The sequence below is a fragment of the Saccopteryx bilineata genome, chromosome 10 (genome assembly GCF_036850765.1).
Source record: "Saccopteryx bilineata isolate mSacBil1 chromosome 10, mSacBil1_pri_phased_curated, whole genome shotgun sequence".
Taxonomy (NCBI): domain Eukaryota; kingdom Metazoa; phylum Chordata; class Mammalia; order Chiroptera; family Emballonuridae; genus Saccopteryx; species Saccopteryx bilineata.
The window spans coordinates 50,442,197-50,464,000 of NC_089499.1; the positions used below are offsets into that span (position 1 = coordinate 50,442,197).

The 21,804-nt window shown below is 45.8% G+C and overlaps 1 protein-coding gene across 2 annotated transcripts in view; it reads left to right on the plus strand.

Moving 5' to 3' along the window:
- Positions 1-4,325: 4,325 nt before the first annotated feature.
- SEC13 (SEC13 homolog, nuclear pore and COPII coat complex component) overlaps positions 4,326-21,804 on the plus strand; it is a 56,905-nt gene continuing 39,426 nt past the window's right edge. The window contains exons 1-5 of one of the 2 annotated variants that reach the window (XM_066245003.1): positions 4,326-4,430; positions 6,730-6,774; positions 8,998-9,113; positions 12,243-12,394; positions 13,171-13,304. In XM_066245003.1, the coding sequence (XP_066101100.1) occupies positions 4,428-4,430; positions 6,730-6,774; positions 8,998-9,113; positions 12,243-12,394; positions 13,171-13,304 (450 nt within the window). In that variant the 5' untranslated portion in view covers positions 4,326-4,427. Of the gene's footprint in view, positions 4,437-6,729; positions 6,775-8,997; positions 9,114-12,242; positions 12,395-13,170; positions 13,305-21,804 lie in introns of both variants that reach the window. The other variant, XM_066245002.1, reaches the window with a different exon arrangement.

Genomic DNA, 21,804 nt, shown 5'->3' on the forward strand with positions numbered 1-21,804 from the left:
TGCAATGCTTTCAATTTGCTGACTCTTCTTACTCCTGCAGTGCGGTTCTGAAATGTCTGTGGCGTTTCTTTTTAAAAAGGCAAAAACCAACATCAAACAGAACATAATAATATATATTCTGTAACTAATACTTTTTTCTAGTTTGGGGCTGCACCATCCACTTAGCTTCTTTTTTGTCCTCTGGACAAGGGCTCCATGAGGAGGTAGCAGATTCAGTTCTGAGGTCTAAGCTCACCAACTTGTCTCCCCCAATAGACGAGAGAGGAGCAGAGGGCCCATTCAATGACCCCTGGGGCTATACAGTCACCCACCTTTGGAGGTAGGCAAGGAGGAAACTGAGGCATTTCCTTCCTGCAATTCAGGCAGCACTTGCCCTATAACTCAGAAGCAGCCCTGATTGCTCCCACCGACCCCTCACCAAGGCCCCTTGCCTTCTTGTCCAAAACAGAGCATAGAGTTGGCAAGAGGGAGGGCGCCCTGCTTCTGAGATCAGACCAATGACAATGACTGCAGTGGTGCAAGGACTCTGAACCTGTCTTACCCTGGGTATCCCAGTTAGTGAATAGCCACTCTTTTTCCCAACCTTGTTGAAATGTCACCTTTACCACACACTTATCACTGAAATAGACTTGAGTCTACTCCTGGAATTTCTCTTCTATTCTTTTTCTGGGTGTCTCATCTGGCACCTGCCACACAATTTTAATTATTATTGCTTTATATAATGTTTCATTACATGTGAGATATGTATCCTCCACTCTTTTTTTTAGCAAAATTTCTTGGTTATTCTCTCACATCTATTCTTCCCAATAACCTTTAAAATTCTGCAAGTCCTCTACCCACGTCAATACTGTGCTTTGTCACTCTGTGTGCAAACATCTTCTCACCATTATAAATACTGTCCACTCAGGGTCACTAAATAGTGTCCTGTAAGGAGAAACAAAAGGGCATCCTAAATCTTGAGGGAAGCCCAACATTCATTCCATGCTCTCCTTTGTTCTCTAAGCCAGGATGTGATGAGGAGAAGCCACCAATCCCTCCCCCTTCAATCCCAGTTAGGGACCCAAAGTCACCCACCTTGGTTTTGCCAAGGTGGACCCTTCATCTGTCCTGGTCCAGACAGAAAAAAGGGGTCTGTCCCAGACCTGGAGCTACCAGATTGCGTGGCCCAGTTTATATTTCTAATTCTCCTTAGGGAGAAATGTTTATTCCTGTCTTTCATTTCTGAACTTTTTCTTTCTTTTTGCTCTTTATCCAAAGTTTTAAGCAACTGTGTGATATGTCCTTTGGGATGCAAAAATTTCTTGCCTGGACCTTCTCACCACCCTGACTCCCCCTATCTGTTCTTGCTCTTCACACAGGAGGCTGCCAACTGGGCTCACTGTGACATGCTTCCCATTCAGAATTCTCTCCATAGTGTTCAAGACCCCACCACTTGGGGTGGGGAGGGATGGGGAGATGGTACATTCTTGAAGGTTTTGGGGTCTTCCAGAGCCAAGGCCTAAATCAGTCAACAGCAGAAAATTTCCAGATCCTTCCCTAGTTCCACAATAAGCTCTCCTGATTTTGAGACTTGTTTGGAGGTTCTAGCAGGGGAGCACAGCTACTTGTTTACCCTTGACCGAAGAACGGTCCTCTCCTCTAGCGGGGAAGGTCATCCTCTTCGACCGAGCGTGCAGCTTCAGGAGGGATGCACATGGAGCGGTGAGGGAGGAAGGAGACACCTGCCTAGCCAGCCAGATCAGCCGAATCAACCATAGCGATCAATGGGGTGACAGATGTCGCAGCCAGATCGCCCTCACATCCAAGCTCTCCTGATTTTGATGTAGAGATCCTATTTGCCCAAGTCGGGGGAGGGGGATCCTAGGCCATGGGTATCAGCCATCACCCCTTCCACAAAAACAAGATATTTGAGGCTGCTTTGGGACTGCCCTTCTCAGCCCCCTATGTCTGTTTTGTAATGCCTGTGGTGCTCTTCCTCTGAACCTTTCCTCTCGGGGGGTCGCCACACTTTGCTAACTCTTGTGTGCACATATTTTATAACAGAGTAGCGAAGAAATGGTGCCGCCTCCAGCTTCCACAAGCTGCCCAGGCTCTGGGGGGCTCTGGGACAATTGGGGCTGGGAAGTGACTGTGCTCTTATTGTACACTCTTTATTTCTCTGTATCTCTGCTTGTGCTTTTTGTAATTAATGGGATTTGTCTGCCTTCTCAACACTATACTGAGCAATAACAATAAATGCACACGTGGAAACGCAGACACGGTACACATCACAAGGTCTTTTTCTGAAAGACAGCTTGGTCCCCGCCCTCATGGATTGGAACTCAGGGGTAAACTGAGTCCCTGGGAGGGAAAGGTACTTTTCCCAAGGGTGCACAGCTCAGGGGTTGGTCTCTCTCCTTTCAGCAAGTCACACCTTTCGAACATCTACCATTTGAGGGAGACAAGTTTAACCTGCCATGAATCATTAACCTTCTGTGGGGAACAGCTGACAGTCTCAGAGAGCAAGATTTTGGGGGAAGAGGCCTAAACAGGAAGGAGGACAGGGTGCAAAGGCTCTGGGAGGCAGGGGCACAAATTAGTGAAAGCAAAGATGGCCTGATTTGAGGTCTGGTATCAACCAGAGTGAGGTAATGGAAAATATGGACAAAAGATGTAGGTGGCATCTCCTACTGGGGCAGGGGGAGACAGAGCAGAGCCTGGCACTCTAAATCCCAGTGTTGGTCCAAAAGTTGAGGGTTGCACGTGCACACACAACACACAAAATCCCAACTCTTCTCAGGGAGAACTGATTTCCAGATCAAGCATCATAGGCCCATCCAACTTCAAAGAGTTTCACATCCAGTGTTCATTTAATCCCAACACCAACTTTCAGAGGAGGCATTATTGTAATTTCCACTTAACAGAAGAGGAGACAGCAGCTCAAAGTGGTAAAGGGTGTACTCACCAAGTAAGTAGGAGATGGAATACTGATACTTAGCTGTCTTTGAGTGCCAGAATTGGCACTCAAAACCTCTATAATGCCTTTCAGAACCACACCCCCCCCAGCAGTTACTTTAATGAATAAGATACAATTGCATTACTTGTCCCAAATCCCCAATCTCTTCAACTTCAATGCCTACACCAGGGAATTCCTTTAGTAACAACTATGCCCCAATGCATTATATTTGTATTATATCTAATATGCTATTGTCCCCATTTTCCACTCGAGGAAAGAGAGGCTCAGAGGGAAAGATATGACCTTATTGCCCAGAGGATCAGTGGTGCAAGTACAGATCCAAGGCCAGGACCTGTTCCTTAAAACAGGAGACCCAACAGCCCTGCTCCACACTAAGCACCACCCTCTCACACCCTGCAGTATTTTTCCATTAGAGGGTAATAAGGAGTCTTGAAAGCTGGAGTGGGGGTGAGAGGTTGGGTAGCTCCCCAGAAGCCCAGCTCTGAGTTCTGAAAGACCCCACTCCCTTGGCCCCTCTCCAAAGCTCCTGAATGGGTTGAGTCTATCACATTCTCTGAGCCTTAACATCCTTCCAGTAGTGACCATCTCTAGCTAGGGTTCTTCCCTCCAGTTTCAGAAGAAGAAACTGAGGGACTGTGACTTATCCAAGGGGAACCTAGGCTCCATCCTAAGTAACTAAGTTCCTTAATGCCAGCAGGGGCCCAAGGCTACCAGACCTGGGGGAAAACCCCAGGCTCTGTCCAGAAAGCATCATTCTCACTGTGCCAGGGACCTAAGAATTGGGGACACTGGGAGTTGGGTCCTGGCTTTAGCGCAGAAGCCAGGCTGAGATTCCTCCTTACCTGGGGGAATCTACCTGATGCGCCAGACTCACAGGATCCCAGAACTGTAGGGAGGGGTAGTTTGAAGTCAGAGGTCCCATGGTTTGGAGAAGGCAGGGCGAGAGGGCTCAGCCTCTAGTAGGGGTCATTCCCGCAGCTTTCTCTGTCCCTAGTCTCAGTCTTAGGTCCTGAGGAGGGACTAACTAAAAGGAAGCACTGGGACCAGTCTACCCACTACCCAAAAAATGGATCATCCTTCAGTCATCGTAAGGCTGGTCGTACTCAGAAGCGCAGGGAAACGGGTGAAGAAGCTATGAATCCTTTTTAACACGTAAGGATCTCGGCGCGGGGGTAAGGGTTGATCAGGCGAGAAGACCTGCTAGAGCTTCAGATACCAAAAGCCTTGGAAAGGACAGCCTCACCATGGTTCTCGCGCGTTCCCCAAAGAAAGAGGCGGGCCCGAGGAGGGTGTGGCGCGGCTCCCGAAAGGCACGGAACCTTCGTGCGAGAGGAATGCGTTGCTGCCCGGAGGCTCCTACGCCACAGCCCGACCGGCCAGCTCGGCGCCGGAAGTGAGCTGTCGGTGGCGCCGCCTGGAGCTGCCACGTCTGAGGCTAAGATCCGTTGCCGCCGCCGCCGTCGCCGTAGCCATGGTGAGTGTTAGGGTCGGGGACTGTGAGCAGTTTTCCGGCCGTGGTCGTGGCCGTTCCGGGCCGCTCGCGATTCAAGCCTCGGGCTGGGGCCATTCGGCTCCCTTCCACCGCTTCCAGGTGTGGGGAGCTCCGGTCCTGCCACTCGGCACCTTTCGCAGGGAGAGGCCGCTGAACCTCCCGGAACTCTGCAGGCCGCGCCGCCCCGCGCCTTGAGCTCCTTCCTTTCCTTATCTTCGCCCAACAATTGAAAACAAAACCAAGAACATTGAGTGAACTACTGTGTCCTGAGCTCTTAGTAAATGCCAAGCATTGTTCATAATCTCAGCCTGTAACAGCCCTTACTGTAAAGTAGGTGCTGTTATCGACACTTTAAAAATGAAGCCTCTCACACAGCAGATAGGTGGCAGAGCTGAGATTCGAACCGTCTTAACCATTATTTCTTAATGTGTGTGGAACAGTGGCTAGGGCCCCGAGGTATAATGGGCCCTTCCGGAAATTAAGGTAAGGATGAACTGAATGAGCCTCTAAGGGCAGGGGCGCAGTTTTTCAAATCTGTGGAATCCAAAGTGTACATTCACTTCACACTCATTGAGTGAATGAATAGGAACTGATGAATGAAAAACACCTAGCCTGAGCGTGGCACGGAGTAGGGGTTCAGTAAACCACTGTTCTTAGGAACATGCATATGCTTGGAGTTTTGAGGGAACCTAGGCGCACCCAGGTGTCAGGACAGTGGGTTTAGTTCCTGCTCTGCACAGAGGTTAGGTTTCAAATTATTCATTTCTTAGCCAACCGCTGAGAATTGGTGACTCCTGTGCTCTTACAGTCAGCTCTTTCTAAATGCATCTTTAACTCATTAACTGATTCTGCAGAGCTGGTGTGTTTTGAGGGCTGCCACTTACTGCTTAACAAGAACCAAACAACTTTAGGTTCTCGGGAGAAAAGAATTATTTTTAAAGGAGCTTAAAAAAAATCACGTTTGGAAACATGGGTCACCAGTTCTGGTTGGTAGTTGAGAGTGGTTAAAGATAAATGCTGTTATCTCAAAGGTCCTTTGGTGACCTGGTATGAAACTACCAGTAAATTTTCTTTCTGGCTTACTTTGCCTTCAGCCATTAATTTAGGGAACTCAGTGTAACAACTGCTTTATGTTCTAGATAGGTAGCCAAATGAAGTGTGATGTTTTGTGGGCTGGGAGTGAGCAGGTGGAGCTCTTTTCCCAACTCCACCTTTATATAGCTCTGTAACTTGAGCAGGTTCTTTTCCTCTGGCGTTCTTCAGTTCCTTCATCTGTCAGACATCTTTGATTAACTCTGCCCCTTATCCTTCTCAGTGCATACGTGAAAGCACTTGGTAACCTGGATTGCTTGGCCCATGTAGGAGACTCTTTATATCCTCTTCTTGGCTTCCCTTGGCCAAGATGGGGTCCACTTTTTAAGGAATGTAGAATTTGACGAGAGAGCCTGTGTTTAGTTGATGTGTACCTTGTGCACTGCTTTGCAGCCATCCTTTTCCAGTGTCCACCTTTCTGAAAAGTCAAGTCAGACTTACAGATATTCAGAGAACAGCCAGTTGGAGGATCTGGGGATCTTCAGGAAAGAGGGCACAATTTGAGCTGGACCTCAAGGAATGGATAGAAAGGTGATGATCTTGGCAGCTATGTTCCAGACAAACAAGCTGCTCAGTCTTGGAAACCGTAGGCAGTCTAGGATCTGTTGCAGGTTGTGGACAAGGGACCAGCCTCAAGAGAAACTTGAATAAATTTTCCAAGTCTTAGATAATATCTTCATTATGCAAAAACACTGCCTGGAACATCAGAGGCTCTGTCATCCAGAAAAGGAGCACCAGTCCTTACTCCTCAAGGTTCCTCTTCACCCTCAAAGGCAGCCAAGATTGTTTGCCATCTCCCCTCTTTGCTTATATGCCCTCTGCTTGGACTGTACTTTTTTTTCGTGTGCTACCTGGCAAATTTCACCATCATCTAAGTTCCAGTTTGTGTCTAGCACATTTCCAGCCCTTCAGGCTCCTATAGTACGTGTAAACCACCATTAAAGTATTTATCTTGCTGCGTTAGGGTTACTTGTTTGAAAGCTTCTCAGAGGCAAGAAGTACCTCTTATTTGTGTCTGTATCTCCAGTTCCTGGCACAGTACTTGGCAAAGAGAAGGTACTTCGAGTGAATATTTACTGAGTGAATGAATGAACAAATGCAGTCAAGAACTTTAGAAATAATGGATTTAATAAAATGATTGCATTCTAATTGTCATCAGTTCATTTACCAATGATACCTTTGGTTCCAGGTGTCAGTAATTAATACTGTGGATACCTCCCATGAGGACATGATTGTAAGTATTCTTTTAACCCTCTCTCATGGGCTGTGGACATGGGCATTTCTGAGGGAGGGAAACATTCATGAATCCAGTGTGGCTCTGCAGCCTTTGCCAGTCAGACTGTAGCCTCAGGTGTATAGTCAGTCTCCCAGCAGTGTCCTCTGAGTTAGCAGGGCTGTGGCAGTTTGGTCACCCGCTGGTGGGAGGAACCTGGGAGTGGTTTGTAGCTCAAGGCCTTCACTCTTCTCAACAAAGTAACCTGATCTGGGATGGAGGCTGAGTAAGGGCAGAGGTTTGACAGCAGTCTTTCTACCTGTCTTCCTTCTGCTGTTACTTTTTACCTCTATTGAAAAGGGGGTTAAAAGGTGAGAGGGTTGAAAGGTGATTCAGTATGAAAGCTGGGGGCAGGCTTGGCAAAAGCCCAAGGCAGAGCCAGGTAGAACCACCACAGACAGAGACGCCAGACAAGGACCTTTAGACCAGAAATCATTAACTGAGGATATTTCCTGAGAGACAAACACAGGGCTCAGTATAAGACAGGGCTGTGGGAGAAGGTTCAGAGGTTAAAACCTCCTACAGCAAAGATGCAAACTCTGCTTCATGCAGGGCCAAGTTGTTCAGGCAGCCTTTGAGCAAGACCCAGGTCAGTCAGCTTATAGCATTTCCTCCCAGGGTTCCTTCCCACTGTGGTTGCTTTGGGGCTTCTGAGAGGTTGTGTGGTCTCAGAGTTGTATACATTCTCTGGATGCAGCCATGTGTTGTCTAGCCATAGGACCAAACCTCCTTGGAGACTGGCACCATGGGTAAGAAGATCTAATCTAAGACTCCCTAGCCAATTTAACTCTTCTGAGCCAGCCTTGATTTCCTTATAGCTAAAATGGGAAAAATAATGTATGCACTACCTACTTATGTTTGATTTGAGGAACAGATAAGGCAAAATAGTAATGATTAATGTCTGCACGCTCAGTAAGTGTCAGATCCTATACTGAATACGTTTCATTCATTATCTCATTTAACCTTTATAACAACCCTTTTAGTGAATGCCATCATTAGCCCCATTTAAAGATAAGGAAACTGAGGTTCAAGGAGAGTAGGTAATTTCCAAGGTTGCACAACAGATAAGCTGAGGAGATAGGATTTAAATCTGTTAGGTACTGTGCCCTACTTCCCCCCGAAGTGTGTGATAGCACTCTAGAGGAGAAATGCTTCAGAAATATTTACAGAGAAGATATCTGTCTAACACCTGCACTGCCTTTGAAGAATCCATATTAGGAATAGTAGAGGTGATTGACCTCCAAAGAAGGATCAGGGTGTTTTCCTTAGGTAAGGAGGTAAGGAAGGAATGCTGAAGCAGACAGAATGATTGCTTCTGTTGAAAGGGTGTAATTGCTCTTGACAACCACAAGAGTGACGGCTAATAGTTTTTGAAACCCCCAAGGTGGGATAGCTGAAGAAAGTGCCATCTGTTGGAATGGGAAGAGCCAACAGTGGGGCAGTAGGCATAGTGGCTCAGAAGAGCCATCGCTTCAGATGGACAAGGAGCTGTGGGCAGGGATCAGCCCTAGGTATGGATGGCCATACAGCATCATGGGAGTCGATGTATCAGTGGTGGGACCAGCAACATTTAAGGCATGGGAGAACAGTCTGGGGTGCTAGGCATACTCCTAGTAAGAAGGTCAAGTGGGAACCCAGGAAGAAAGGTTCACAAAGGATCCAAGGCCATGGGTAGAGGAAGGAGCCCAATGTCTGAATGGAATCCTGTGTCTAGGCCAAATGTGCATCAAGGAGGACGTGATTGGGGCCTGCAGACAAGGGCCTGCTCCTTTGGGTCAGCATTAGCTTTTGCTTCTAGGCTGAGCTAAACCTCCAGGTGTCATCCCTAGAGGCTCTGAACATGGAGTGTCAGGGGTGGGGATGGGGCTGAGGAAGAAGAGGGAGGCTAGGCCAGCTTCTTTTCTCCCTTACCCACCCTGCAGAACAGGATGGAGAAAGACCTCCACATGTATGTAAAGGGTCTAAAAGTAGCTGGATATGGTTTGTCTTGTCCCTTTCGGCAAGATATTGCCTGTCAGAGAAGTGAGAATGCTGACATGCTAGCTTCCTGCCTGATAATGATAATTCTTTGAGGTTAGATTAATTTCAGGTAGATTCTGGTCCAAACTCGACTCTCTGTCTTGGTGACTGCCCTCACCCCGCCCACCCAGCCTGCAGGCTTCCTGAGCTGTCCTCCCTTTGCAGCACGATGCCCAGATGGACTACTATGGCACCCGGCTGGCAACCTGCTCATCAGACAGGTCTGTCAAAATCTTTGATGTACGCAATGGAGGGCAGATCCTCATCGCAGACCTCAGGGGGTAAGTGCAGCCGACTCCGGGCAAGGTCTGAGAATGCCTGGGCTTTTCATGCCTGGCAGGAAAGCCTGAGAACCAGCCCAGAGCAGCCCCGCAGTGCAGTTAGCAGAGAGGACACCGGGTCCCAGACAGCCTGCTGCCCTCAGCAGACATCCAGGCTGATGGATCCAGGAGTAAATCCCAGCTCTGCCACCCAAATACCCACTAGAAGATCTTAGATGAGAGAGTCAATTTCTCACTGGGAGCCTTCACCCAATCACCCTCAAAATGACCTGATGCTGCCTGTTTCCAGGGAGAGGCTGCTCACAGCAAGCCTTCAGTAGCTACTGCTACTTCTGAAAGTAGAAACTTGCCCTTTTCCCCCAAGTTTAACTAGCATAATCTAAGTGTCACTCAAGGGTAGTAATGTAAGAATGTAATGGAAATTATATAAATACCATAATTCTGCCTATTTGTCCATGTCAGATATCAGTGAGTACAAGTATTTACCCTTCCTCCCAACTGAGATTCTTAAGATCCTAGCTGTCATTTTTGTGAATCTTTGCTTTCCCTTGGTTCACTGCCTTTCAAATAAATGGGGTTTTTAACCTGGGTCCCACAGTTCTCCAGGCTCCATGGATAGAATTTGGGTGGGTAAACTGGGGCAAGGGGAGAATCATCACTTTTTTGTTTTGTCTTATTTTGTAGGGGGAGTTTTTTTGAGATGGAGGGAAGGACAGACAGACAGGAACAGAGAGAGATGAGAAGCATCAATCATTAGTTTTTTGTTGTGACACCTTAGTTGTTCATTGATTGCTTTCTCATATGTGCCTTGACCGGGGGGCTCCAGCCAAGCCAGTGACCTTTGGGCTCAAGCAAGCAGCCATGGGGTCATGTCTATGATCCTATGCTCAAGCCAGCCACCTCAGGTTTTTAACCTGGGTTCTCGGTGTCCCGGGCCAATGCTCTATCCACTGTGCCACTACCTAGTCAAGCAGAAATTATCTTATTATTATTATTAAGTGAGAGGGTGGGAGGCAGAGAGACAGACTCCTGCATGTGCCCCAACCAGGATCCAGCAAACCCCCTACAGGTTGATGCTCTGCCTGTCTGGGGCATTGCTCTGTTGCTTGGCAACCAAGCTATTTTTAGCGCCTGAGGCTGAGGCCAGGGAGCCATCCTCAGTGCCTGGGGCCAACTCACTGGAACCAATTGAGCCATGGCTGTGGGAGGCAGGGGAAAGAGAGAGAGAGAGAGAGAGAGAGAGAGAGAGAAAAGAGGGGGAGAGTGGAGTAGCAGATAGTCGTTTCTCCTGTGTGCCCTGACTGGAAATCAAACCTGGGACAGCCACATGCTGGGCTGATGCTTTGCCACTGAGCCAACAGCCAGGGCTGGAAATTATCATCTTCATTTTCAATGACTGATACTTAGCCTTTCCTTCCATTATGGATATAGGCTAGAAACTACAGTACTATTCACTTTGTTACCTTTAGAAGTCAGATATTTTCATATCACATTATATAGGTGTTATAGCTATCTCAAAATAGCATTGGTGCTCATTACTACTTTGAAATTAAAGTGGTTGTTAGACCTGCCACTAGACCTACACATATCACTGTATCATAAATTGTTCTTTAATGTTTTCATAACTGTATTTCAATATAATTGGGCTTCATTTCTAATCCTACCTCTATGTATTTGATTCTTTATTCTAAGAAGAACAATAACCTTCACCAGACTGTACTAGAGAGTTAAAAAAACCCTGACAAGTAGGCGCTCAGTTCATGCTTGTTAACTGAGTTAAAGAACACACAACTTAGTAGCCATTTGGAAGGATGGTCCTTTCATGTTGAGTGTCCAGAACCAAGTGACTCAGGAGCCAAATGCCACTTTCCCTGTGCAGCAGCCCCTGTCTGAGCAGGGAGCTGCTTGGGGGAGGCCTGGCTGCCAGCACTGGCAGAGGCTGTCACGTCCGCTCTCACATCTCCTGTCACTTAGTCCTTCCTGCTCTATTTTTCTTATGCTGGGAAGATGGAACTATTAGAGGGATAAATTCACACTCCCATTTTTTTGTCTTGGTTAAGCCTATGCTAGGTATAGGACAGTTGAGCCCGCTGAGAGTTACATTAGCAGCTCCTTTGTAAGGACTGAGAATGTACTATTGTCCCAGCCAGAGGGAGGAGGAGATTGACTGTCTGCAACCCTGGGGAGCAGGAGTAAACAAGGACAGCAGTATTAGCTGACAAGCATTGACTGTTTTTTCCTTGTACCAAGCAAGCTCTTTAGGTGAGTTATCACAAATATTTCCCATCATGACCTCCCAATGAATGAAGTCTTGTTGATATTTCTGTTAAGAGACTAAGCCAAGAGAAGATGGTCCTTGGCTAAAGTAAAGCAGCTGGCGAATGGATAGTGGGTTTGAGAGAACTGGCCCATCACCTGCTGGGGGACCACCCTTCCCTGTACTGAGAGATGAGCCTATTAACAATTTTGGCACAGGGCACATGCTCTGACAATACTTAGCATGTGAACACACAAAGATCAGAAGATAAAAGAGAGATCTGCCTTTTGAGCAAATTAAAAGAGTAGTAGAAAAAATCAAAACAAAGGACATACTGCCACCTCAAGAAGTTGACCTTTGACCAAAAAAAGGAAAAGAAAAAACTGATGGACGTGGACAACAGTGTGGTGATTGCCAAGAGGTTGGGAGGGGTGGTGGAGGGTATAGGGGGTTAAATGGTGGGGGGAAGACCAAAGAAGTCGACCATTTGGGAGAATAAATAACAATTTACTGAATAACAATTCACTCTACAGATACTGAGCACTTGTGGGTGTAAAACCTAGATTGATCGGTGGCCTCTGATGACAGTAGGTGTTGGTGCTAGCTGCAAGCTGGGGCCAGTGAGTGTTCTGCTGGTTCGGAACAGAGAGGCTAACTTAGAGTCCTCACTCACATTCAAAGCCTCTCTGACCTCTGGGCCTCAAGGCTCTCACTGTTCAATGAAGGTCCCTTTTGGCAGTGACACTTGATGGCACTCCCTTTGAAATTCTTTCCTAGAATACTGTGTCTGCCTGCCAAGGAAGCCATTTAGTTCTGTCCGAAGAAGTGGCTGGCAGAGTAGTGTGGGTTCCTCTGACCCTCTCCCCTTGCAGTCATGAGGGACCTGTGTGGCAAGTAGCCTGGGCCCACCCCATGTATGGCAATATCCTGGCATCCTGCTCCTATGACCGGAAAGTCATCATCTGGAAAGAGGAAAACGGCACCTGGGAGAAGACGCATGAGCACACAGGACACGACTCCTCAGGTACATGGAGTGTGGCAGAGAAGGTGGGGGGTGAGAAGGGCCTCAGTTCTGGCCGGTGCTCTGGTTCTTTTTCCTGTGTGATGCTTCTGTATCCCTGGGTTTTGGTTGGCTCTTTTGCTAGTCATCCATATGGAAGGGAAGGCCCTAAGACATACAGCCAGTCCAAAGCAAAATGAGAAAAGCAAAGACAATACAGTTTTTTTCTTTTTTTTTCCTGTGTGTGTATGTGTTAGCTAGAGACAGAGAGAGGACAAATAGGGACAGGCAGACAGGGAGAGAGATGAGAAGCATCAGTTCTTCGTTTGCAGGACCTTAGTTCATTGATTGCTTTCTCATGTGTGCCTTGACCAGGGGGGCTACAGCAGAGTAAGTGATCCCTTGCTCAAGTCAGCAACCGTGGGCTCAAGCTGATGAGCCTTGCTCAAACCAGATGAACCTGTGCTCAAGTCGGCAACCTCAGAGTTTTGAACCTGGGTCTTCTGCATCCTAGTCTGACACTTTATCTGTGCCACCGCCTGGTCAGGCAACAGTACAGTTTTTTTAAGGTTTGTTTAACTGCCAGTCTTTATTGTCTGATTATTGTGTAGTCTACTCTTTGTTAAGATAGACATTAGTTTAGGAAATGATGTTAGTAGGTAGTAAGTTTATTTTAATCTCTTTAATTGTCAAAGTTAAAAACTTCTTCCTAGTGGTTCCTGCAGTGTTTTTTAGAAGTTTAGTAAAATGATAAATCTGGAAAATCAGAGTTGCTCACTTTGCCTCCCTCCTTCCTGCAGTAAACTCTGTGTGCTGGGCCCCCCATGACTATGGCCTAATCCTGGCCTGTGGGAGCTCAGATGGGGCCATCTCCCTGCTGACCTACACCGGGGAAGGCCAGTGGGAAGTGAAGAAGATCAACAATGCTCACACTGTAAGTTCAGACCCTGCCTCCATGAGGGTAGCTTTGTTGACTTGCCATGTGTCTCCTGTAAACCCCCTAGAGAGGGGCAGGAGTAGTGTCACTGCTGTGCAGTGGCCGGGGAAGGGCTACCAATCAGACATGCTTGGTAGAACAGCTTCAAGCTTCTTTGCTCTAAAGCCAGATAAAGGCTGCATCCAGGAAGGCCAGAGGTTAGCTCTGGTTCCTCCTTGCCAGCTCCTAAGTTGGAGAAGACCAGGGCACTGGCAAGGTGGCAGCAGCAGCCTGCCTACCTGCTACTTCTGCAATGAATGCCTCAAGTTGCATGCCTTGTGATGGTCTTTGGGACCCCCTAAAACTGAGTGGTGTTATAAAAAGCATCATAGGAATTAGTTTCTTGTACTTCTAGTTATTGGACATAAAGGTTGAAACAGTGAAAAAAGCACTGTGGAGAGTGGGGGGAAAACTCACTTTTTCTTGAGCTCCAGCTCTGTCATGTAATCCTCATGAGTGTTAGTGAACGAAAGAAGGAACTAACAAATGTACAAATTTGCAAGGTAAGCAGTCCTATTCCCCTTTAATATTGAGGCAAGTGTGACTTAGAAAAAGTAAGTGATTTAGAGAAGGTACTGTGCCAGGGTTAGAACCCAAGAATCTGCCTGCCTTCTCTCTGCGTAGCAGTCACAGCTTCGATGGCCCCAAACACTTCTAAAATCTACCCAGATGGAAACTTCAAGTCAGTTTCCCCAGTTCATGGACCCACGGCCAGCCCAGCCCTCAAAGCTCCAGGAGCTTATCTCAGGGTCTTGTTATGATCCCCGTCTGACTAACCTGAAAAAATGAATAGACTGAAAGGCTTCTAACAAGATGGTGGGAAGGGGCATCTTAGCTTTTCAATCTTTCTACATCTCCACATGAAACCAGCAAACAACCAGGCAGCGAAACCTTAATAAGCCTCATGAACATCACAACAAAACTCAGTAACAAGGTATTTCCACAGACTCTTAAGAAATAAGTGGAGAGAATGAACTTCCAACCCCAAGACTACACAGTGTTGGTGCCTGAGCAGGAGGAAGAAGGAAGCAGTGGGTGACAGGCCTCAGAAGAGGAGTGCTCCTAAAATAGCCAACACGTATTCACTGCAAGGCAGAGCTGGTCTGTTTGAGAACAGCAGATGAAACTGGGAGACATTTGGGGGTTTTGTATGTATTTTTTTAATTAAGGTACAATTCACATACCATAAAATTCACCATTTTTTGAGGTATACAGTTTTTTTTGGGGGGGGGTTGGGTTTGTTTTATTTTTGTATTTTTCTGAAATTGGAAATGGGGAAGCAGTCAGACTCCCGCATGCGCCCGACCAGGATCCACCTGGCATGCCCACCAGGGGGCAGTGCTCTGCCCATCTAGGGTGTTGCTCTGTTGCATCCAGAGCCATTCTAGTGCCTGAGGCAGAGGCCATAGAGCCATTCCCCAGCACCCGGGCCAACTTTGCTCCAATGGAGCCTTGGCTGCGGGAGGGGAAGAGAGAGACAGAGAGGAAGGAGAGGGGGAGGGGTGGAGAAGCAGATGGGTGCTTCTCCTGTGTGCCCTGGCTGGGAATCGAACCCGGACTCCTGCACACCAGGCCGATGCTCTACCACTGAGCCAACTGGCCAGGGCCTGAAGTATACAGTTTTGTAAGTTTTACTGTATAGTAAGTTCTCACTAACACTGTCAATAGGTTCTTGGAAACTGCAACTTGAAGCAAAACTTTGTATAATGAGGCCCTGGCCGGTTGGCTCAGCGGTAGAGCGTCGGCCTGGCGGGCGGGGGACCCGGGTTCGATTCCCGGCCAGGGCACATAGGAGAAGCGCCCATTTGCTTCTCCACCCCCCCCCTTCCTCTCTGTCTCTCTCTTCCCCTCCCGCAGCCGAGGCTCCATTGGAGCAAAGATGGCCCGGGCGCTGGGGATGGCTCCTTGGCCTCTGCCCCAGGCGGCAGAGCGACGCCCCTGGTGGGCATGCCGGGTGGATCCCGGTTGGGCGCATGCGGGAGTCTGTCTGACTGTCTCTCCCCGTTTCCAGCTTCAATAATAAAAAAAGAAAAAGGAAGAAAAAAAACAACTTTGTATAATGAAACCAATTTTACCCTAGACTAACTGATATAAACAAGCTAAATTCCTATGGCATATTTCTGGTCATAAAAACATTTCAGACTTCTAAATAAAGACCCAAAGCATTTCTAGTATTAAACATTGAAGTCTTGGCCAGCTAACTCGGTTAGAGCATCGTCCTGCATTGCAGAGGTTGCCTGTTCAATCCCTGATCAGGGCACATTCTGGAACATATTGATGTTCCTGTCTTCCTTTCTCCCTCTCTAAAATCAATAAAATAAACATTTTTTTATTTGAAATAAATGTTATATATATATACTTTTAAGAAAGATTAATTAAAGCAAGTAAGATAATTCTTTCCCAACCTGCTTATTCCAGTGCAGGGTCACAGGGGCCAGGACCTATCTTGGAAGCCCAGGGCACAGCACAGGCAGGAGGCCCCCTGTTCTGGACAGCTGTTTATCACAGGATACACTGACATGCACACCCACACTTATATAGGGACAATTTAGACACACCAGTTAATCCAACATGCACGTCTTTGGGATGCGGGAGGAAACCCACATAGACATGAAGAGGACTCTTACATGGACAGTGACCTTGGCTAGGAATTGATTTTTTTTTTCCCCCTCATAAACATAAAAAGATGACATTGAATGAAATGATGTTATTTGGGGACCTGCTATCTTCATAAAATTTTGCAGTTATCACCACTAATTTCCAGAATTTTATCACCCCAAAAGAATTATCTCACTCTTCATCCCACCATACCCTCACCCCTAGGCAACCACTAATTTACCTTCTGTCTCTGGATTTGCCTGTTCTGAACATTTCCTGTAAATGGAATCATACAGTAGTAACGTGGTCTTTTGTGACTGGCTTCTTACCGTTAGCATGTTTGTAAGGTTCATTCATTTCATATCATATGTTGATGCTTTGTTCATTTTTATGGCTGAATAATATCCATTGTGTGAATTTTATTTAGTCATCAGTTGGTGGACATTTTTAGCTATTAGGAATAATGCTGTGAACATTCATATATAAGTTGTCGTGTGAAGATAATGTTTTCAGTTTTCCCAGGTATATGCCTGGCAGTGGAATTGTTGAGTCATATGGAAACTCTATGCTTAACTTTTTGAGGTACAGATAAACTGTTTTTCACGTGAACTGTACCATTTTACATTCCTACCAGCAGTGTATGGGGGTTTCCATTTCTGCACATCCTTGTCAACATTTGTTGTCTGTCTTTTCGGTTATGGTTGTTCAAAATGGGTATGAAGGGGTATTGTGGTTTTGATTTTTATTTACCTAGTGACAATCTTGGGCATCTTTTTACATGCTTATTGGCGATTTGTATATCTTCTTTGGAAAACTGGCGGAGTTTTGCACTATATCAAACCAGGGAGTGCAAGGGTTCCACCATAACAAAGACTGAAGGATTGGAGAAGTCTCACCCTTTTGACAAGCCTGGGCTTGTCTTCCATTTCAGGGCCCCTCATGAGGAGAAACTGCTGGGAGTGAAATCAAAATTGAACCAGATAGAGACACAGAAAGAGAGGATGTGGACCAAAGTGGGGGACGGAAACAGCCAGAAATCCCGAAAACAAGCCATTATATTTGTTAACATTACACAAAAAAATAGAATTCTGATCTTGGAAGGTGTTACTGAACCTAACTTTATTGGGAAAACTAATTTTATATAAAAATAACAGAAAAGTATTTAAGTTGAAATCCCATGCAAAGTTTTCCTGGTAGGGAAAAACTACACAGCCTAACGTGGTGGTGCAGTGAATTGAGCGTACTCCAGGCACACTGCAGGCCCCTGTTCGAAACCCTGAGGTCGCCAGCTAGAGCTCAGGATCCTCAGCTTTGCCTCAGGATCCCAGACGTCACTGGCTTGAGCCAGAGATCACTGGCTTGAGCAAGGGGTTACCGGCTTGGCTTGAGCCCCACCCCATCAAGGCACATATGAGAAGCAATCAGTAAACAACTAAAGTGACACAACTACATTTGATGCTTCTTATCCCTCTCCCTTCCTGTCTCTCTCTCTCAAAAAAAAAATTCTTTTTAGTGCACAGAATGACATCCCTACAGGCAGTGAAAGAAAAACATGCCCACAAAACAGAACCAAACTGTCAAAAAACAACCTAAGAGACATTTTTAAAGTTATATAAGACATGAAAAAATCAGCATAAATCGAAATTAGGAAATGTCAGGAATGAGGTGATAGAACTCAGGAAAGAATTAGAAATAAATTATTTTACTTCAGAATTAAGGATTAGCTCTTTTACAATGAATTTGCCACCAGAACTCAGGTGTCATGAAAACCACCACTAAATCAAAGCCAAAATGGGAAAAGAAAAGGCTCATATTAACAAGGCTCATGTCATCACTGGACACACAGATTCCAGCTCATCTACCACCACTGGCCATCTGATCTACAAATGTGGTGGGAGCGACAAAAGGACCATCAAGAAATTTGAGAAGGGGGCTGCTGAGATGGGGAGGGGCTCCGTCAAGCACACTGGGTGTTGGATAAACTGAAAGCTGGATATGGGCGTGGTATCACCACTGATACCTCCCTGTGGAAACTTGAGACAGCAAGCATTATGTGACCATCACCCCAGGACACAGAGACCATATCAAAAACAGGACTACAGGCACAGCTCAGGCTGACTGTGCTGCTTTGACTGTTGCTGCTGGTGTTGCAACTGAGTGAGAAGACCCTTGAGCACGCCCCTCTGGTTTACACACTGGATGTGAAACAACTGATTGCTGGTGTTAGCAAAACAGATTCCAGTGAGCCACCCTACAGCCAGAGGAGATATGAGGAAATCGTTAAAGAAGTCAGCACGTGCATTAAGAAAATGGGCTACAACCCTGACACAGTAGCATGTGTAGCAGTTTCTGGTTGGAGTGGTGACAACATGCCGGAGCCGAGTGCTAACACACTTGGTTCAAGAGACGGAGAGTTCACTGTAAAGACAGCAGTGCCAGCGGAACCACGCTGCTTGAAGCTGGATTGCATCCTGCCACCAGCTCGTCCAGCTGACAAGCCCCTGCATCTGTCCCTCCAGGATGTCTACAAAATCGGTGGTACTGGTAGTGTGCCTGTGGGTCGAGTTGGAGACAGGTGTTCTCAAACCCGGAATGTCAGTCACCTTTGATCTGGTCAGTGTTACAAGTGAAGTAACATCTGTTGAAGTGCACCATGAAGCTTTGAGTGAAACTCTGGGAACAGTGTGGACTTCAATGCTAAGAACATGTCTTTCAAAGTTGTTTGTGGTGGCAGTGTGGCTAGTGACAAGAAAAAAAAAATGACCCCTCAATGGAAGCAGATAACTTCACAGCTCAGATGATTATCCTGAACCATCCAGGCCAAATCAGTGCTGGTTGTGCACCTGTGCTGGATTCTCACACTGCTTGCACATTTGCTAAGCTGAAGGAGAAGATTAATCATTGTTCTGGGGAAATGCTGCAAGACGGCCAAAAGTTTTGAAATCTGGTGATGCTGCCATAGTCGATATGGTTCCTGCAAGCCCATTTGTGTTGAGAGCTTCTCTGACTATGCTCCCCTGGGCTGTTTTGCTGTTCATGACACGAGACAGACAGTTGCTGTGGGTGTTATCAAAGTAGTGGATGAGAAGGCAGATGGAGCTGGCAAAGTCACCAGTTCTGCCCAGTAAGTTCAGAAGGCTAAATGAATATTACCCCCCAATATCTGCCACCTCAGCCTTAAACTAATCAGTGGTGTAAGAATAATCTCAGAACTGTTTGTCTCAATTATCCATTTAAGTTTAATAGTAAAAAATTCGTTAATGATTATAGTGCATTGTAAAACCTTCAAAAGGAAAGAATATTTTGTGGACCATTTGGTTTTTGTGTGTGTGTGTATGTGGCAGTGTTTAAGTTACTAGTTTTTAAAATGTTTCTTTTTAATTTTTATTTTTTTTTATTTTTTTTACAGAGACAGAGTGAGTCAGAGAGAAGGATAGACAGGGACAGACAGACAGGAACGGAGAGAGATGAGAAGCATCAATCATTAGTTTTTCATTGCGCGTTGCATCACCTTAGTTGTTCATTGATTGCTTTCTCATATGTGCCTTGACCGCGGGCCTTCAGCAGACCAAGTAATCCCTGGCTGGAGCCAGCGACCTTGGGTTCAAGCTGGTGGGCTTTTCCTCAAACCAGATGAGCCCGCACTCAAGCTGGCAACCTCAGGGTCTCAAACTCGGGTCCTCTGCATCCCAGTCCGACTCTCTATCCACTGCGCCACCGCCTGGTCAGACAAGTTACTAGTTTTTAAAAACAGTATACGGGGGTCCTCAGGTTATGGCACAGTTCTGTTCCTATGACAGTGACATAACCTGAATTTTGCTGTAAGTCAAAACACGCCCTAGCCTAAGTCATTTACCTATCTTAACACATTTATAAAATCATAATCTAGAACATAAAAACACAACTAAGCCAACTCCCTCACTCATACAGCACGTTACTGCATATTCTTCCACCAAGCTCAACCAAACTAGTTCACCCATGTAGTCTGTAAGTATGACGCTATTTGTGTAAGCTGAAATAGCCATGTCTCAATTTTTTAAAGTTTTTATGGGAGTGAGTGTCTAAACGTGAAACGTATATCGATACTGTTGTAACCTAAGGATGCCCTATATTTTTAGTTGTTGTTTGTTTTGTTGCCAGTGAAGTTGGACCTCAGTTCTTGAGTTTGACAAAAAATGAACTTAAATTATAAGAGAAAGTTTATTTAGAAAGTTACAGATCTGGGACCCTGGCCAGTTGGCTCAGTGGATATAGCATTGGCCCAGTGTGAGGATGTCCCAGATTCAATCCCCAGTCAGAGCACACATGATAAGTGACCAGCGACCATCTGTTTGTTTTTCTTCCCCTCCCTCTTCTCTCTCTCTGTCTTCCTCTCTTTCCCTCTCTTCCTCTCTTGCAGCCAGTGGCTTGCTTGATTGAAGCATCGGCCTCAGGCATTGAGGATAGCTCGGTTGATTCGAGCATCAGCCCCAGACAGGGCTTGCCATCTGGATCCCAGTCGGAGTGCAAGCAGGAGTCCATCTGTCTCTATATCTTCCCTCTCACTTAACAAAAGAGAAGAAAAGAAAAAGTTACAGAAGTAGTAAAAGTGAGCCGTAGAAGAAATTGGCTAAGGAAACAAGTTACAGAGGCAAAGGAAGGGTCCTTGGAACTTAGAAAAGTACACTTGGAAAGAAGATTCAGGCAGGTGTGCTCTGGGGAGACACACCGTTGAGTATGGTACTAGCTGTGGGCTTGTCACATATAGCCTTTAGTAGGTTGAGGTATAGTCCTACCCACTTTATTGTTTTTATCATAAATAGATGTTGAATGTTACTAAATGCTTTTTCTGCGTCTATTATGATATGATTTTTATCCTTCAATTTGTTAATGTGGTCTATCACCTTGATTGATTTGTGGATGTTAAACCATCCTTGCATTTCTGGAATAAATCTCCCTTGATCATGGAGTGTGATTCTTTTTATATATTGTTTAACTCAGTTTTACAATATTTTGTTGAGGATTTATGCATCTCTGTTCATGAGGATATGGCCTGTAATTTTCTTGTGGTGTGTTTGGTTTTAGGATCAGGGTAATGCTTGCTTCATGAAATGAATTTGGAAGCATTCCTTTCTCTTCTATTTTTTTTTTTTTTTAATCTTTTACCTTTTCAGAGAACCAGCTCTTAGACTCATCTTTGTAGTCTGTATTTCATAAGTTTCTTTCTTATCTGTATTTCCTTCCTTCTACTAACTTTTGACTTCATTTGTTGTTCTAGTACTTGAGGTATAAAGTTAGGTTGTTTGAGGTTCTTTTGTATTTTGAGGCAGGCATTTATCACTATGAACTTCCATCTTAGAATTGCTTTTGCTGCATCCCAGAAATTTTGATATGTTGAATCTCTGTTTACATTTGTCTTAAAGTTGATTTCTTCATTGACTCATAGGTTGTTTAGTAGCATGATGTTTAATTTCCACATATTTGTGAATTTTCCAGTTTTCTCATAATTGAGAAATGGTTCATACCATTGTGGTTAGAAAAGATGCTTGATAGGATTTCAGACTTCTTAAATTTATTGTCTTGTTTGTGGACTAACATATCAATCCTAGAGAATTTTCCATGTACACTTTTTTTTTTAAATAACTGAGAAGAGGGGAAACAGAGAGACAGACTCTTGCCTGGGCTCAGGCAGGGATATACACGGCAAGCCCCCTAAGGGTGATGTTCTGCCTCTCTGGGCCATCGCTCTGTTGCTCAACAACAGAACTATTTTTAGTGCCTGAGGCAGAGGCCTCAGAGCCATTCTTAATGCGGGGGGCCAACTGGCTCAAACTATTGAGCCATGACTGCAGGAGGGGAAGAGAGAGAGGAAGAGAGAAAG